Source organism: Miniopterus schreibersii (assembly GCF_964146895.1).
Source record: "Miniopterus schreibersii genome assembly, chromosome: 10".
NCBI lineage: Eukaryota > Metazoa > Chordata > Mammalia > Chiroptera > Miniopteridae > Miniopterus > Miniopterus schreibersii.
In genome coordinates, this window is record NC_138110.1 from 64,073,989 (window position 1) to 64,092,184 (window position 18,196).

General features: G+C 46.1%; 1 protein-coding gene across 1 annotated transcript in view; it reads left to right on the top strand.

Annotated features, from left to right (window-relative positions):
• The first annotated feature begins 346 nt into the window (after nt 1-346).
• Nucleotides 347-18,196, top strand: part of TGM3 (transglutaminase 3) — a 28,111-nt gene continuing 10,261 nt past the window's right edge. Inside the window, exons 1-8 of the mRNA XM_081148830.1 lie at nt 347-514; nt 867-1,109; nt 1,740-1,858; nt 3,242-3,370; nt 6,055-6,232; nt 6,340-6,475; nt 14,452-14,555; nt 16,465-16,710. Coding sequence (XP_081004956.1) covers nt 370-514; nt 867-1,109; nt 1,740-1,858; nt 3,242-3,370; nt 6,055-6,232; nt 6,340-6,475; nt 14,452-14,555; nt 16,465-16,710 — 1,300 coding nt within the window. The 5' untranslated portion in view covers nt 347-369. The remainder of the gene's footprint in view (nt 515-866; nt 1,110-1,739; nt 1,859-3,241; nt 3,371-6,054; nt 6,233-6,339; nt 6,476-14,451; nt 14,556-16,464; nt 16,711-18,196) is intronic.

Below are 18,196 nucleotides of genomic sequence, written 5' to 3' on the forward strand. Positions count from 1 at the left end.
TTCTCCTGGCTGGTTGGGTGAAGCTACACTGAACACCTGGCCTGTTCCTTGAGGGCTGAGTGACAGCTGACCAGGCAGAGGGGGGAGATATTCACAGGGGTTCCAACAGTGTATGCAGAGGTCCAGCTGCCTGAAAGGGCGGAGGGGAACAGGTTGTGAAGTTGTGAAGTTCTTGCTATGCTCAGCCAAGGTCTATTGATTTTAACGTGATTTTTCCTAGAAGTTTGGCTCCGCCCTTACTAGTCTTGCCTAAAAGCTATCCCTTTGGTAACATACATTTTCCCCATGCCACTATCCCATGCCACAGAGGACCTATAATCCTCTCTTTTCTGTCTCACAGATTTAAAACCCCAGAATATCAACTGGCAGATGACTGCCAACCGGCAAGCACATCTCACAGACAGGTACTCCAGCCAGGAGCTCATCTTGCGAAGAGGTCAACCGTTCACCTTTTCATTGACTTTCAACCGACCTCTTAGATCTGGAGAGAGTCTGGGGTTCATCGCCTCCACAGGTACCTGTTCATTGCTCCCCCTCCCACATACACGCCAGAGTAGCCCATGGGGTTGTGCATCCAAGAGGGGGTGATGGTGACCCTGGGTTCACTGGGCTCTGGGGTCTCTGCCATTGACTCCATGTGGCCTTGGGCGAGTTTCTGCCTGTCTCTGAGCTCAAGAGTCCTAGTCTTCAAGTCAAGAGGAATTTGGCCTACATGGTCTGTCTCTCCAGTTGCTTCCAGCACCATAATGTGGTGCTTCCTTGGATGATGTCCCTTGAAGGGCCCCTGTGGTTGTATTGGAATCTGATCTCTCTCCATAGTCTAGCTAGTGCTCCTTGGTTTCCACTGACCTCTTCTTCTTTTCCAGGGCCCTCCCCATCAGAATCGGCCAAAACGAAGGCTGTGTTTCCACTCTCCAGTGGGACAAGTGGTGGCAGCTGGTATGCACAGCTCCTGTCCCAGAGGGACAATACTCTGACCATCTCCATCTCCAGTCCTGCCAGTGCACCCATAGGATGGTACACGCTGAGCCTGCAGGTCTCCTCCCAGGGCAACAACTTTACTCTGAAGCTTGGGATGTTTATACTGCTCTTTAACCCCTGGTCACAAGGTACATGCCTAACCACCCACACTCCCAGCCATCAGCTCAGCAATGCCCAGGGAAAGGAGATGAGGGGAGTGGTTTTCATGGGCTCAGGTTTGATTAGGTAAAGTTTGTGGGATATGGAAAAAGCATAGAAGCTAGAAGTCAGAAGCCATAGATTTGAGTCCCAGCCCTGCCACTTAACCAGCTATGTGAATCTGGGCAGCCTCTCTATCTTTCTGAAGCTCAAATTGCTCATCATAAAATGGACATCCTGCTATTTCCTTTGGGGATATTGCAGGAATCTCATGATCTTTTACAAACTGCATAGTATGATGTAATTATAGGGGAGATGACCACAGTACAATTCTGTAACACAGAGATAGCCTTTTTCCTAAAGGAGCAAGTGTCCCATTCCTGGGGTCTCATTTCCAGACTCTCAGATCATCCCAGCTTCTCTTTCAAAGTCATAGTTCCCACTGTATGAGTTGGAAGCTTTATAGCCCAAAGCTTCCTTCCCCGGTGGAGGCTGACGGTGGGGAGGCTGCAGGCATGGCTTGCTCCAGCTCTCAGGCCAGTACTCAGGAGTGGGAGGACTGGTCTCTGTAGCCCTCTGTAGGATTCTCATCCCTAGTATCTGATTTTTGTATCAAACAGCGGATAGTGTCTTTATGAATAACCAAGCTGAGAGAGAGGAGTATGTTCTGCAAGATGCCGGTGCCATTTTTGTGGGAAGCACAAATCGAATTAGCATGGTTGGCTGGAACTTCGGACAGGTAAAAGGGTCAGAGGGAGGCTGGGGCTGATATTCTTATTACCCAAGAAGCTCAGCAGCTGGCCCCACAGACAGGCAGAAGTCCCCAAATCTGTCTATTTGCCTGTCCTTCCATTCATTCATTCAGAAAACATTTACTGACCACCTGCTATGTGCCAGGCCCTGGCTGCATAGTAAGGCCACAGGAGATGAATACAGCAGATTTCTTGTCTTTGAGACGGTCACAATCTAGTGGGCAAGAGAGACTTGTAACTAAACTGATGCAATGATGTGGTATTGGTGCCATGATCCACAAATGAGGATAAGGCCCAGGAGAGACACTTGGGACAAAAATGCAGTTTTTCTGTTCACTCATTCCATGTGAGAATGTGATGAAACTTCCTTGCTGTGTGCATTTAACCTTCCAATGGTGACCTTCCTGTGACCACACATACACACACCCCTCCATCTGAGACCACAGAGTTTCTAGGTCTGCTCAACCTAGAAAACATTCAGGGATTCCCTCCACCATTTCTCTTCTAGGGGATAAACAAAGGCATTAGAATGAGGTAACTTGGGTGGGATGCTGTGGATACGCAGGGGGAGGCAGGAAGGTGCATGTTCTGCCTACCCCCAGACCCCATTCTATAGTCAAACCGAGCAAGTCTGCGATATATTTTCTATGTTGGGGTACTGTGTCGAATTTCATTGAAAGAATGAAAAGAGGGGGAAATGGGTCAGGACATAGACTGCATCCAGGAGTGGGAAAGGGGCTGTTTTTGATGGCATGGTCTGGGCAAGCCTCTCCTGGGAGGAACTTTTGGTCAAAAACCTGAAGGAGGCAAGGGAGTCAGGTAGATATTTGGGGCAGAAGGAGTAAAACTTACAAAGACCCTAAGGCAAGTGAGAGCCTGGCTTTTTCCATTTGAAAAGCACTGACTAAAAACAAGTCTTGTTTTGAGAAAATGGCTCTAAATACCTCCTTTAGAGAGGCATTTTATCTTTATTATCACTTCCCCAGGAGCCTAAATAATATGCTCAAGATCACAGTCAGAGTTCGATGGAAACTCTGAGATGAGCTTGGGCCAATCCTCTGATATACAGAGAGAGAAATCAAGGCCCAGACAGGCTAAGTGATTTGCTCCCAAGTTCATGACACTGAGAGTCCTGTTCATTTGGGGACCTCAGCACAGGGCCTCCATGTATCGTGAGCGCTCTGGACGAGTTTGCAGGATTAAAGGCTGGGTGAGGTACTTGTTCCTCAGTAGCTCTCAGCTCAGGAGGCCATAGGGTGGAAGGCCCCGGGCAGTTGTCCTTGTTCTCACCAGCGTAGCCCCAGTACCCTTAAGGAGCTGACACTACTTGTCATTTCTGTCATCATGATATATGGTTCCGTTTCGAACAGTTTGAAGGAGACATTCTGAACATCTGCCTCTCGATCCTGGATAGCAGTCTGAATTTCCGCCGTGACCCTGCTACTGACGTGGCCCGCAGAGGGGACCCCAAATACGTTGGCCGGGTGCTGAGTGCAATGGTGAGTGATGAGAAAACCGTAATGACTAGTTGTTACCATGTATCAAACCCAAGTACGGGTTAGGCACATGCGCTCTTACGCATGTCATCTCACCGGAGCCTCACAAAATGCAGTGGGTGGCTATTACCATCCCCATTTTGCACACGTGGAGCGCGAGGCTCCTCTAGTGAAAGGACCTGCCTGATGGCACAGTGAGGGAGTGGCAGAAGCTGGGCTGGAGCCAGCTCCGCTGTATCATGAGGCCTTTCTCAGATGACAGGAGGACGTGCCCTTTTAGTGTCCATCAGACCTGGGAGGATGCAAAGCTGAGGCTTTACTCTGCCCTGGGCCTGCTTGGAAAGGAGGAAAGTCCCTGCCTGAGCCTGGAGTGTTAAGCTCCTTTGCTTTGATCCATCCCCTCCCCAGCACAGAGGGCTTGAATGTCAGGGGAGAGAGGCAGAGGCCAACCCATTCAATATCCACGTGGGGAAACTGAAGCCCAAGGATCTCAGTGACTTGTTCACAGCGTGCAGCCTGTGAGTCAAACCAGAACAAAGCCTCGTACTGGCCACCCAGGGCCTTTTCACTCACCCAGCCTGTCCACTTGAGAGACCTGCCCTCCTCCAAACACACACACACACACACACACACACACACACACACACACTGGACCCTGGAAGAATCTCTTCCTCTGTACTCAGTGTGTAGAGAACGCCTCCATCAGCAAGAATCCAAATATGGGATTAACTTGCTCAAGGGGTACAAATTAAAAAGCTAAAAGTCAGAGAGTTCTTGATCTTTAATCCTCTGAAACTAAATAATTACCCCAGAGGTGTCTTTAACTTCTTTCTTAATGGACTAGACATGTCCCAGTCTCTTTACTTTGGAGTTGGAGAATCCACGCTAATTATGTGGTTAGAAATTTGAACAACCTTCTGACTGGATGATAAATATCTGGGGGTAATCAGAGAGGGCTTCCTGAAAGAGTGGAGTCGCAAACCGAACCTTGCAGGAAAGGAGCGAGGAGGCCCAGGGCATGTGGAGGCACTGAGGAGATGAGTGGGAGCCAGGGCGGCTGGGAAAGACACAGGGAGAAAGTGGGACCTGGGCTGAACCTTGAAAACCAAGTGACCAGGAAGGGTGAGATCAAAGCCAAAGCCAAGGTTAAGGAAAGCTGGCGGTCAGGTGAGTTACGAAGCTGAGCCTCCTTGGCCCAGGAGAGGATGGGTGAGGCCAGCCGGCTCCAGTAGCTGCTGACTCACCCTCAGCCCCGGGACAAACCACTTTACATCAGGGCCAATTTCCTCAGCTACACCTCCCTGCTGCTCTCTTCATATCTCGTGACTGGGCTGGGCCTCGAGCTAATTATGGCCTGTGCAGGGCTTCGAAATGCTCAGCTTTAGCCAGAGATGACCCTGCTGATTACCACTTTGGTGGCTGGAGCTTTGTGACTCAGGAAATGGGAATGGGCTGCATAGTCTTCCATCTTGGAGGAGGCCCCTTCTTGCTTGACCCTGCCATTACAGCCCAGGCCCTCCTGGAGGGCACCGGGAGCTCACCCACCACCCGGAGGGGCCATGGGGACCGAGTTAGCCTGTCCTCGGTGAGGATCCTTCTGCTCCCAGGCTGTCTGTTCTCATAGGCTTTGCCACTTGTGGACCCCCACAAAGAGGGGCGCAGGGCCTATAAGCTGAGAGACCCTGGTCCAGCCTCTCGCTGTAGGTTTGGATAAATGTTGGTGACAATGTCATAAACTTTGAAAACTGGCTGCTAGAAGACACCCGAGAACTCATTTGTTTCTAGTTTTCCCTGTATTGGAAGGTGAAGAGCTAAGGCCCAGATCGGTGAATTAACTTGCCCACAGTCACTGAGCTGACAGTGCCAAGGCCGGGCTTGTTACCCAGGTTTCTCTTTTTCTCTCTTTTAACTTTGCATTATGGAAATTTAATAACACAGAGTTCAGACTTTCACAAAAGTAGAGAGAGAAGTAAAATGAACTATATCGCATCACTGGCTTTAGCAGTTACCCACTTCTGACCAGTCTTGTTTCATCTCTGAACCCCTCGCCCACAAATTATTTGATAAATCCCAGATATTACATCATTTCATTCATAAATATTTCAATATGTATCTCTAAAAGACAATGGAACTTGGGTCTCTCAATGGCTAGTGCAGTGCTCTTTTCACACTGGTTGTGTTACTTGCACAAGAATCATGCCTTAAATTGAATGAATGAAGAACAATATTCCATCTTTATTCTTTCCAAGAAGAAGTTAGTTTCTAAAGTTCTAAAGTGATCTTTTAGAAGACCAGTACACCAAAAGAGAGTTTCAAACCTTGGACCCCAAGTCAGATATATGCAATAGCCTGTGAGTTGAGGCAAGAAGCCCTCTGCAGGCTGGATTCTGACCTGGCTTTACCACTGACAAGCCATAGAGCCTCAGTTCTCATGTGAGCCTGCTGCTCATAACTAATACATGGGTCAGGGGCGATCAAACATGGCCCGTTAAAGCACTTTTAAATTCATAAACTACTTAATACCCCTAAGGGAACATTGTAACAGTGATCATCCTCGAATCACCTAGAAAGACACAGGAAATCCACTCAATGGCTCCCTGGCTTCCTTCCTCATCTCCCCACCCTGTCCCCTGAACTCTGTATGTCACTCTCCGCTGACTCATCTGAGGTTTTTTCCTCCTGCCCAGGTCAACAGCAATGATGACAATGGTGTGATAGCTGGGAATTGGAGTGGCAACTACACAGGTGGCCGGGACCCCAGGAACTGGAACGGCAGTGTGGAGATTCTCAAGGACTGGAAGAATTCTGGCCTCAGGCCAGTCCGATATGGCCAGTGCTGGGTCTTTGCTGGGACCCTCAACACAGGTACTCTGGGTGTGACGTGCCTTTGCTGGGTCGGTGGGCAGCAGTGGGGTGCTCCAGGTATCATCCCCACTGCCACCCACGGTCTCACACTGCCCCTTGACTTGCAGTGCTGCGGTCTTTTGGGATTCCCTCCCGGGTGATCACCAACTTCAACTCCGCTCATGACACAGACAGGAACCTCAGCGTGGATGTGTACTACGACCCCATGGGAAATCCCCTGGACAAAGGCAGTGACAGCGTATGGTGAGTGTCTAACCCTCTCTGAGCATAGGTGTCTATGTGTCTATAAATAAAGTACACACATATGTCAGTAATCCATTGTTTTAATCCATATCAAAGGACACACACACACAACCACCCACACAGAGATATGCTAGATAACCTGAATGCGGATGCCATCTTATTTTCAGACTTTCAACTTTGAGATAATCTATATAAAATATGCTTTATTACTTATTCCCAGAAAAAGTAGGTCCAACTTTTCTGAAATATGTATAGGGTAACTAATGGAGCCAAGTAAAAGGAAAATTAAAATTAATGGAGAAAACTGTCAAAACAAACACAACCCCTCGCCAACAACAGAAGTGCATAATATAAGCAGCTGCTCCCCTCTGAAGGACAGTGAGGCTCATGTAACTCACCCAAGGTCGCATGTGCTAATGGGGGAGAGAAAGCCTATTTCAGGATGTTCTTTCTTGATCTGCACGTACACAAATTTCTCTCCAGTGACATTGCTACTTATGGCAAGGTTTTGTTTTCCAGCTTCTCTTAAATGAATATCTTTTCTTCTCCCTGGTTTTCTCTTTTGTTGCTTTGTCCAAAATCCCACTGCAACCTGTTCTGGTTGTTGAGGCAGTGCCATTCCTGGCCTTGGTTTCCTTCACTAGAGGAGATGATTGATCTAACAAGATGACTGATTTGGTGGCAGGTGGGAGGGGGTCCCTTTTGGCATAATCCTTCCGTGATTATCCTGTAAGCTAGAAACTGCAGAGAGACCAGGAAGCTTAAGACCCGGTCGCTCTACCAAAAGCATTTCTGGTGCTATTAGGGAGCAGGGCTTGGGCAAAGCATTAGCAGAGGCTGATTAAGGACTGGGGATGGTGTATGGAGCACCAGGTGAGTGACAGACAGTGTGACAACTCAGGGAGTCATCAAAAAAGTCTTCCTGGGAGCAGGAAAGTGGGGCTTCTACACTGAATTTGGAATTAGAACCCAGATCTCTTGGTTACTGTTTCACATTAGCTTCAAATTCATATCAAATATAATCACAGTGGGGCAAATATGGGCCCATGGAGACATTCCAGTGTTTCTACTATCTTTTTTTCCCCCATCATTGGAGGGTGTTAGGCCTCAAAGCTCTGACTTTTGCTGGGAGTCTCATCACCCCTCACCTTTCCAAGACCCACTAGCCTTTTGTGAACCAACCTCAGAAAGCAGTGGACGCTGATGTTTCTCCCACCCCTTTCCCTCCTGGATGGTCTGAGGACACAGAGTCCTGAGTCCTAGCCTCAACCCCACCACCATCTTGCTCTAGGACTTATGTGAGCCACCTCACCTTTCTGTCCCAAGTTTCTCCATCAGTGAGCTACAAGAGTTGGCCTAGAACTAGATGTTCACTTAATTTCCTTACCAGCTTTAGTCTTTTGATTCTCTGCCACTTCAGCTCACCCCACGTTTTGTACAAGAGCTACCTCTTCCAAGGGAGCTCTCCCCTCCCCTCTACATGGATCCCATCCAGGGCAGGGAGTTAAACCACAAGTCATTCTCTGCCCGGAGTGAAATTATTAACCTATTATTATAGGGACAGTTAGGGTTTGGACAGAAAGCCTTTAATCTGAATCTTTGTATGTTGAAAGCTTTTAGAAGCTTGTCCAGATTTTCCTAAAGTATTAGCATGTAAAAATCAAATGATGTTAAGCATCTGAAAATACTTAATAATAACAGCAACAACTAATAAATAGTTCATTGAGCAATTGTTGTGTGCCAGGTACTTTTCTAAGTGCTTACATTTACTCTTCAAAAGTGACAAGGCAGGCACTATCATCCCCGTGTTATAGTTGAGGAAACCAGGACACAGATCATTTACCCCAGGGTATGCAACTAGGGAAAGGTGAAGCTGGGCTTTGAACCCAGGCAGCTTTGTAAACTCTGGAGCACCAGAGAGATGCCTAAGAATATTTTTATGATTACTCCTGGCTCATGTTTGAAAAATCTGACAGCTTACCTTGAGATTTTTCAGAGGGGTTGGCTGGACACCAACCAGGGCTCTGGTGAGATTGGGTGCTGTCCAACCCATTCCAAATGAGAAGCTGGGTTCTTGGGTTCCCATTTAGGCAGCAAATGTCACTTCTCTGTAAGACTAAACCCTGTCTCAGGGGCTCAGTGAAGAGAAGTGATCTGCCCAAGGTTAAACCATGAATTAGTGTCCAAGCTCTTTCAACAGGACTCTCCAGAGTCAAAGAACATTAGGACTGGAAGGGACCTTAGACAGGACCTGCTCGTTTCATAAATAAGAAAACAAAAGCCCAGAGAAAAGTAAAGGTAAACAGCTAAAGACATGTAGGCACTCTAAGTAAGTGTATGACTCCACTAAAGTTCCTTAGCTTTTCTGTTCCTTCAGCTCCCATCTGTAAAATGAAGGGCTAGATTAGGTGACCTCAGCAACTTCTTCCAGATCTTTCTTTAAATTACATTCTTCTGCGCCATTCTGCTCATAACAGTGGTTTGTGTAAGAGGCACCAGGTTTTGGAGTGATCACTTCTTGAGAGCAGAGATGCTCTGTAGGGAGTTAAGTCTGGGATCCTTCTTTTATAAGAGTTCCCTTCTGGACCACTATACAGGTCTCTGGGGACTGCTCAGCAACCAAATTATTTGGAACAGCTTGCCAAGTTATCTTTATCTTAAATTTCAGACTTGTCTTCTTAATTTATTTGACATGATTCCTCAATTTCTGGAGTCACAGACCTGACTCTACTTGTAGCCTTTATAGAGCTCCAGATGAAAGACACATGAGCTTGCCCTGCCCTGTCACCAGGGAGGTGGAGTCAGCCAGCTCCAGAGAAGAGCTGTTGACACCCCACCCATCAGCCTAGCCCCTGGCTCCCAATGCAGTCTTTCCGTGGCCGCTAGTGTCCACTAATACTTAGCCAGCCCCCAACGTACCTAGAACACCTCAGTCAGATCCGTAACAAGGAAACCAAGGCTCCAAGAGTGGCCAGGCCCCACAGTAATTCAATACGGAAAACATGATTAAGTATGTACTGTGTGCCAGACGCTGCACTGGGCACTGGGCACCAAGAGCAGTGAGATGAAGGAACCACACTGGGGAAGCTCATAGCTGCATGAGGAGATGGGCGATTGTGGAGTAAAAGGGGCCAAATGGGCAAGATTCGGAGATGGGACGAGGTATGGTTGGCACTCACTAGGCACGTCAGGAAAAAAGCTTTTGGAGGAGGTAGACTCTCAGCTGCATTTGGAAGGACAAATAGGAGCTTACCAGTGGCAAGGGTAGGGGTTGGGGGGTCCCTTTCCAGACCTGGTCTCTTAACCCTGTAAATTCAAAGATAAGCAAAACTGAGTTGCTGTCTCCAGGGCACTGGTTTATAAACTTCAAAGATTTCCTTAAAGTTGACTTGGGTGGAGGGAGCGAGGAGGGGCAGGAATGCATCTTTCAGCAGGGCTTTGGGCAGTTCTGACACCTGCAGCCTGTCCTTTTCCTGAGTTCCTACCACTCAAAGTCTCCAGACGGGAACCGAGGCCCGGGGGTGGCAGCACCGAGACAAGCCAGAATTTCCATGGTGGCACTGCCTCCGGGCGTCAGGAAGGCACGCACGTCCCAAAGAAGTGTGAGTAAGGTGCTGGCTCCTGAAGGAGGGAGGAGCCAGGACTTGTTGTTCATTACCCGCTCTTTATCAGGTTCCCATCTTACAAATAGTATTAGAACAGCTACTCAACAATTTTTTTTTTTAATCAACCCGCCCTTCCCTTAGGGTTCTCTGCCAGGAAGAAAATAAACATGAAACTTAGTACTGTTACTGCTTTCTCACCCCTCTCTCGCCTCTTTCATCCATCTGGGATCATCTCCCCACACTCCTGCTTTCTCTTGGGTAAATTCTAACTGATCAAAAAGACATTTTGTGGGTCTTCTTAGAGATCATTTTTATGATGATTTTTTTTTTTATAGTTATACAAATTTCAGAATATATAAATCATTTGTAATCTGATTTTTAACATACTTTTTAATATCTGATCATTTTCTATCCAATCTTTTCTCTATTTGTTGTTTATGGAATTGGGATTACACATTTTACGTGGCACGGGTACAAGACAAAGCATGTGATAGATGCATCCTACTTCTTCCCATTCTTGGAAATCAACCACTTCAAAAACAGTTTTAAATCATGTATTTTTTTTACAAAACATCAACGTGTTCCCTGTCATTAAATAATCCTCAAAAATAAGATTTAAATGTATCATACTCCACTGAGTGGTTGAACCATATCTCTTTCCCTGCTCTTACCTATTTTCCATTCCCTACGTTACCTGTCTATCTCCCCCTTTTTCCTATTATAAATAACACAGTAGTGAGCATTCTTATGTATAAATCTTGAGCATATAAATCTACTGCCTTCCAGAAAGATTGTAAAAACCCATGTTTCATTACAGTAGTGAGTAAGGGTATTCTTTCCTCCCACTCATATCATTGGTTGGTATTATTTTTAATTATCTATTTGTTCACCTCTTATGGCCTCATCCCTCTCTGCCTTGTTTCAGAGATGACTTTTTCATTCCCTGTTCCCCGAAAGATGTAGCAGGGTCACAGTCCTTAAGTATTTATACGTATCCACCTGATAAGTACTTAAGGAGCACTTCTAACTCCTCCTGACAGCTGTACAGTGTAGAACTCCCTCCTGCACAAGCATCCGCTGGTCCCCACAGGAAGCCTCTTAAAATGTGCAAAATGAAAACAATTATTCCCCTGATAATAATAGAAAATAAGTAAATAAATAAGAAGAGTCTCTAGTAATATAACTGCCCAAAGAAAAATGCTAACAATATTAGAGATAGATCCTTCTAGACATTTCATTCTGTTTATATTCACACACATTAGATGGATGTGTGTTGAGTACTGCAGGGGGTGGGGGGAGTAGAGGAGTGTATAAGGGGGATAAAGGGTGATGGACAGAAAACTTAGTTTAATATGCACCAAAATCTGTTCATATGCACAATATATTCACCAAACTGTTATCTAAACTGTGGTTATCTAAGATAATAGAATTATTGGGGACTAACATTTGCTGATTTTTTAATGTACTATTTTCTAAATCCAAATAGGTCCATGATATTTGTACATATTTTTATAAACTTATACATATACTTTATTACCTACACGATGTTTTGTAACTTGCTTTTCTTACTTGAGGATGTATTTTAGACATCTTTCCCTGTATGTGCTAGATTGATGTTGCTCATTCTTTTGAACAGCTGTGCGATAGTGAGTTGCATGGCTGTGCCACAATTTATCTGACCAGTCCCTTACTAATGAACTTTTCCTCCATTATTTTTGCTACTAAAAACAATGCTTCAGTGAACATCTTTCCATGAGCATCATGTGCGCTCATGAGAGTTTTTTAATAAGAGAAATTCTTAGAAGTGGAATTACTGGCTCATTGCATCCACAGATTTTTAAAGGTTTTTCATACTCACTGCCAGCTTGCCCTTCACAAATGTCATACCAATGTAAACTCCCACCGGTGGTGTATAGCAGTGCTGGCTTTCCCACACCTGGAATGAGTATCATAGAACAATGCATATTATCCTATGCTTTCGTTTTTGTTAGTCTCATAGGTGTATTGGTATCTCTTTGTCATTTTCATTTTCTTTTAATGGTAGTGAAGTTAAAACTATTTTCACATGTTCAGTGGTCATTGGTATTTCTTGTGAAAATTGCCTGCTCACTGGCCATTATTGGCGTGTTTGACTTTTTACTTTGCGTATTTTTCTTATTGATTTATAACTACTTTATAATATTGATGATAGTAAGTCTCTGTCTAACATATATGTTGCATGTATTTTCCCCACTTTATTGATTTTTTTCAATTGTTTTCTCTTTCTTCTTCAGATTAAATAATTTCTACTGATCTATCTTCAAGTTTACTGACTCTTTCCTCTGTCATCTCTAGTCTGCTAATAAGCCCAGCCAGGGAGTTAATTTCAGACGTTGGTCTCTTTTTCCAGCTAAAATTTTCAGCTTGTTTTTTTTTTTATATATAGTTTCTATTTTTCTGATAAGAATTCCTCTTTTTAATTGTTGTGAGCATACTTTCCTTTATTTCATTGGACATAGTTATAACAACTGCTTTAAAGTCCTTGTCTAATCATCTGGATTATCTAAGGATGAATCACTGTTGATTGTCTTTCCCCTAAAGGATAAGCCATGCTTTTCTGGTTCTTTGTATGTTGAATAATTTGGAATTGTATCCTGAACATTGGGTATGTCTGGATTCTGATATTTTGTCTTAGCAGTCTACCTGGGGTGGACTCAGACTGCAAACTCTGTCTCACGTGTGGGAAGCAGCAACTCAAGTTTCAGTGTACCTTTGTCTTTAGCTGGGCTGCTTATAATCGGCCTCATACATACATGGTTAAGAAGTCACCCAGAAGCTTGGGCAGAGTTTATATAAAAATTAGGGTTTCTCTTTCTTTGATTCTTTCCTTTCTAAGACTTTCCCCTCACTCTCTAGTGTCCTTGCTTGGCCCAGGCTCTATTTCTTACCGTCTCAGGTCAGAAAGATGTGGGCTGTCTGTTGGAGTTTTTACTGCCCTGCACTTTATCCAAACTGTGGCCTATCCTTAGGGCAAAATCACCAAAAGTGCAACTCTCCCCATGCTATCCCCTTCCTCCAGGTTTTGACTGCCTTCCAAAGTCTGTCCACTTTTTTCACTCTCAGTGTGTTGTCCTTTGTATTGTTTTCAGTTTATTGTTATCATCAGAGGGGACTATCTGCTATGAACTTACTCCTCTAGGTTGGAAACAGAATCACAGTTTGTGTGTTGTTCGTTTATTTGTTTGGTATATGCAAGTTTAATATTTTTACATAGTCAAATGTATCAGTGTTTTCCTTTATGGCTTCTGAAGTTGGCCACTCTTCAGAGTACTCTGCCTAAAACTGTCTTCTCCATCTCATGACCACCAAAAAGAAATTGTTTTTTCAAGTTGGATAGAACTTGGATTTATGTTAGACTTAAAATTTCTTCTAGTTGAACCTCAGACTGCCAAACCCAATGTTAATGTCATTGCTGAGGGACTGGAGAGGAAAGAAGAGGGCAGAGCCGAGGATGAGTAAGAGGTTGGCCAACTGGCAATACCTGGTGAGGGAGGCGACCAGTGACCGAGACCTACCAACTGGGAGACAAAGGAATGTCACTGATAAAGAGCATTTTAGGACTGGCCATTCTTCAGTCCAGATCTCAGCCCACAGGCTTTGTGGCTCCTATCAAGACATGTCACTTTTACTGCAGCCCCGTTCATTTTCAGCCCACACAAAATATAATAGTGTGCCCTAACAGGACACACAAGAATAAGCTGTGTGGGTTTACCTGCTGCTTCACTGGCTCTAACCTAGGTCTGCTCTGCTCCTCAGGAAGGCAGGAGAACATGGTGGTCAAGGACCTAGGTTTTGGAGTTAGGCATACCTGGGTCCACACTAATTCTGTCATGGTTAGCTGCTTAACTTCTCGGAGCCCAGTTTCCCCTTTTGTGAGACGGGCATAGAAATAGTACCAATTTCAGCCCTGGTCAGGTGGCTTAGTTGGTTGGAGTGTCACCCTGTGTACCACAAGGTTGCGAGTTTGATTCCCAGTCAGGGCACATACCTAGGTTGTGGATTCAAATCCCTGGTCAGGATGAGTGAGGGAGGCAACTGATTAATGTTTCTCTATCACATCGATGTTTCTTTCTTTCTCTCTCCCTTCTTCTCTGTCTAAAATCAGTGACCATGTCCTCCAGTGAGGATTAAAAAATAATAATACCCATTTCATAAGTGCTGTGAGAATTTAAGTGAGATAATGCTTGCCAAAGTTTAGCACAATAGCTGGCACAGGACACACTGTCTTGATGAGTATCAGAGCCCTGCACTGTCAGATCAGAGATATGGTTTTTACCATTCACCTGCTACGTGACCTTGGGCAAGCTCTTCAGACTCTGTTTCTGTCTGCAGGAATTTCCATGTCTGGAATGAAGCCTGGTTTGTGCGGAATGACCTGGGCTCCAGGTACAATGGATGGCAGGTTCTGGACGCCACCCCGCAAGAGAGGAGCCAAGGTAACCCCCTGCTGGCCCACTGATGGCCCCCTTCTCTAGGTTTGGCTCTAAGTCACAGCCTCTCAATTCTTTACAGTAATGGACAGTGGCATCGGAAAGTCACCTGAGTCCTCTCCATCTCTGGGTCACAATGGGATAAAAAATATATATATTTCCAAAGTAGATTTCCTGTCCTAATTTTGCCGGGCTTAGGCTGCTATTTAACGGGGTGCCTTCCCTGTGCCCACACAGCTGCTCTCGCTGCTGCGGGGGCCCTGGCGTGTGCCAGGCAACAGGAAAAGAAGCCGTCCTCTGCCAGCAGTGACTTTCTTGTACCGCCTCTAGTAGTCTGTCCCTCCTAGCACAAGATTGTCTATTATATTCATTTTTTGTTATTTCTTCCAAACTTAAAAAAGTTAATTATACATGTAATATGTGCGCATGCTTTAAAAAAATTTTTTCAAACCATTACAATGAACATGAAGTCCCCCAACTGCAGCCTCTCTACCAGAAGCAACGAATGCGACCAGATTTGGGCGATTTGGGGAGGGGACAGTAACCCTCCAGATATTTTCCGGATGACTGTTTTTCAAACTTTTCACTGCAACCCATTAATGGTTATAAAATCAAGTTAGTGGGCCCTGGCCGGTGTGGCTCAGTGGTTAGAGCATTGGCCGCCCTCACCAAAAGGTCACAGGTTTTATTCCCAGTCCAGGGCAGGTACCTGGGTTGCAGGTTCGATCCCCTGCCCGGGTGGGGCGCGTTCAAGAGGCAGCCAGTTGATGTGTCTCTCACATCAATGTTTCTCTCTTTCCCTCTCTCTCCACACCCCCTTGCCTCTCTCCCTCCCACTCTCTAAAAATCAATGGAAAAAATATCCTGGGGTTAGGGTTAACAACAACAAAAAATCAAGTTTAGTGAGTTGTGACCATCATTTTAGGAAATGAAATAGGATGGCATGGAAAGGGGTTGGGGGAAGAAAAGGAAAATAAAATAAAATAAATTAAATAGCAGGAGGCATTGGACATAGTAAGAGTGAGCCCTGTCATGTGAAACTTCTGTTTCAGGCTCATATATGTGCCAAGGTGTAAAATCTATTTCTAGAGGTCATGGTTTAAAAAAAAACAAAAAACATTTGAAGGTGACTGTTCTAAGCACATAGAAGTGTGTGTTTCTTTTTTATTTGTTTTGTAAATACAAATGGGATAATACCCTTCTTTGTACTCTGTTGCTCCTTGTTTTTTTCCAGCTGTGCACTTCATGAATGAAACTATATATCTAATTTATATTCATCCATCCACTTATCTACCTATTATCTATTTATCTACCTACCTACTTACCCATCTACTTATCTACCTACCATCTACTTATCTACCTACCTCCCTATCCACCCATCCATCTATCATCTATCTGTCTATCTATTTATCTCTCTGTCTCTCTATCTATCTGTTGGAGCTAACTACCCACCCTAGTGCTAGAGAAAGGAGGTGACGGTCAGGGCTTGGTAGCTCAGAGGAGCAAGAGACTCCTGTGGGCTCGGTGTTCAGGGAAGTCTTCCAGGAATAGAGGTGCGATGATTGGGAAGAATAATTTGCAGATGTAGAAAAGAGGCAATCCTGAGTGCAAGAGAGCAAGACCGAGGGCAGTGGGTCAGCATAAGTTACACACCCACAGAATGCAGGGTTGAGCCAGTCTTCTGAAGAGGTGGAGTCTGACCAGGGCGCCATTGCAGAAGATAATGGTGGCCTGGGACGATCTGTGCTGAGTGCCAACATGAAGGGGGCAGACTGTGGACCGTAAGGGCTGAAGGAGTTTGCAGGGTAGAGGCAGGGGAATTGGGTGGTTGCGGATGGTCCCCAGGGCGCGGGGGTGGGCTGCTGCAGATGGGCCTGGCTTTGCATGCATCCAACCCCTGCGCCCTTGCCCCTAGGGGTGTTCCAGTGCGGCCCCGCTTCGGTGACGGCTGTCCGAGAGGGCGATGTGCACCTGGACTTCGACATGCCCTTCATCTTCGCGGAGGTCAATGCCGACCGCATCACCTGGATCTACGATGCCCGCCGCAACTCCCAGAGGCAGAATTCCTCGGAAACTGACACCATCGGCAGGTACATCAGCACGAAGGCGGTAGGCAGCTACTCCCGCATGGACGTCACCGAGAAGTACAAGTACCCCGAAGGTAGGAGGGGTGCTGGTGGGGCTGTACACTCAGGACTTTGGTGGGGAGACAGCTTTTAGGGTGGGGAAGGTAAAATGCCACATGCTCCTCCCTTATTCTCAGCCAGTTCTGCCTGAATGGTAGGACTGCGCCCTGCCACCTAACGCCCAGTTCCCCAGACTGCATCTAGTGGGGACAGAACCGTCATGGGCAGACTGGCGCCAGCAGAAGCTTGCCACAGGGCATAGGCAGCTCTCATTCCAGCTCATCTCCAGCCTTGTTCTTTTGCCAATTGCACAAATGGGGTGACAGCACTGTGATTGAACACAGGGAGAGAGACCGCCTCATGGGAAACCCCGGGGGCTTTAGGAGGCATTGTTCAGCCAGCCCACTCCCCTAGCCTCCAAGAAACGCAGGCAGGAGACACGATCTGAACAAAGAACTGGACAAAGACCCCAAAGACACAGGGCTTTGCTCTGTACACTTCAGAGGCCTCCCAAGAAGCCAGAGGAGGTGGGACTGCATTGTGAGGAGAATGCCCGAGTCCCCGAAATCAGCATCCACGTGGGTGCTGCCCACCCCCAAAGTCACTGTGAGGCCGCCTTTATCTCAAATGACATTTGTTGCTCTATTTTGAAAATTGCTGTTGGAGTCAGCAGCCTATCTCTTTGAGAATTCTCAATAGTGACAAAAGTTCTACATTTGAAGGTGATGTTCGTTTTTAGAAATAGCCAAAAGTAAATCAGCGCTTGCTGTAGCAGGCCGCAGTGGCTCCTTAGTAGGGCCAGTGTTACACTCTCTCTAAAATACTTTGAAATAGCAGCTTTAGGGGATCCTCCCAGTTGGTTCTGAGGTGAAGAAAGGTGCTTTCGTAAGGGTGCCCACGGTACATTCCGAATAAACCTTAGCTTGTGCAACTGCTGGCTGCCATTTTCTTAAGAGGAAAGCTGAGCTCAGGAGATGGGGTCGGACTCCAAGTTCAAGCAGATGACCCCTCTGGGCAGTGGTATTTGTGGACGTTTTGAGGCACAACTCTAGGGCAATGAGATTGGTGGCCTCAATTTGGCCCCATCTGTCTCTACTGTTGGGGTCAAATGACCCTTCTCTCAGTTGATAAACATGGACTGAGACCTTCCCAAGTGCCTGCTCTGTGCTCAGCTCTAGGGAGGCAACAAAGATTGCTCATATGGGGCCCTGCCCTTGCAGGGCTCACAGGCCAGGAGAAGGCAGAGCTAGGATGAGCATTTTCTACAATGTCATGATGTTGAAACAAGTGTAGAAGCCCGGGAACAAATCACCCACAGCAGGAAGTGAACCCCAGTCCTACCGCTCAGAACTGTGCAGGGTTCTTAGGATCCCTGAGCCCTCCTTTCCTCACTTGTGAAATGAGCAGCAATGTCTGTCATCAGTACAAATGAGCCGTCAATAAACTGCCAAGTGCAGTGCCTGGCACAGAGTGAGGGCTTAATAAATAGTGGTGAGTTTTAACAACGTAAACATCTGCAGA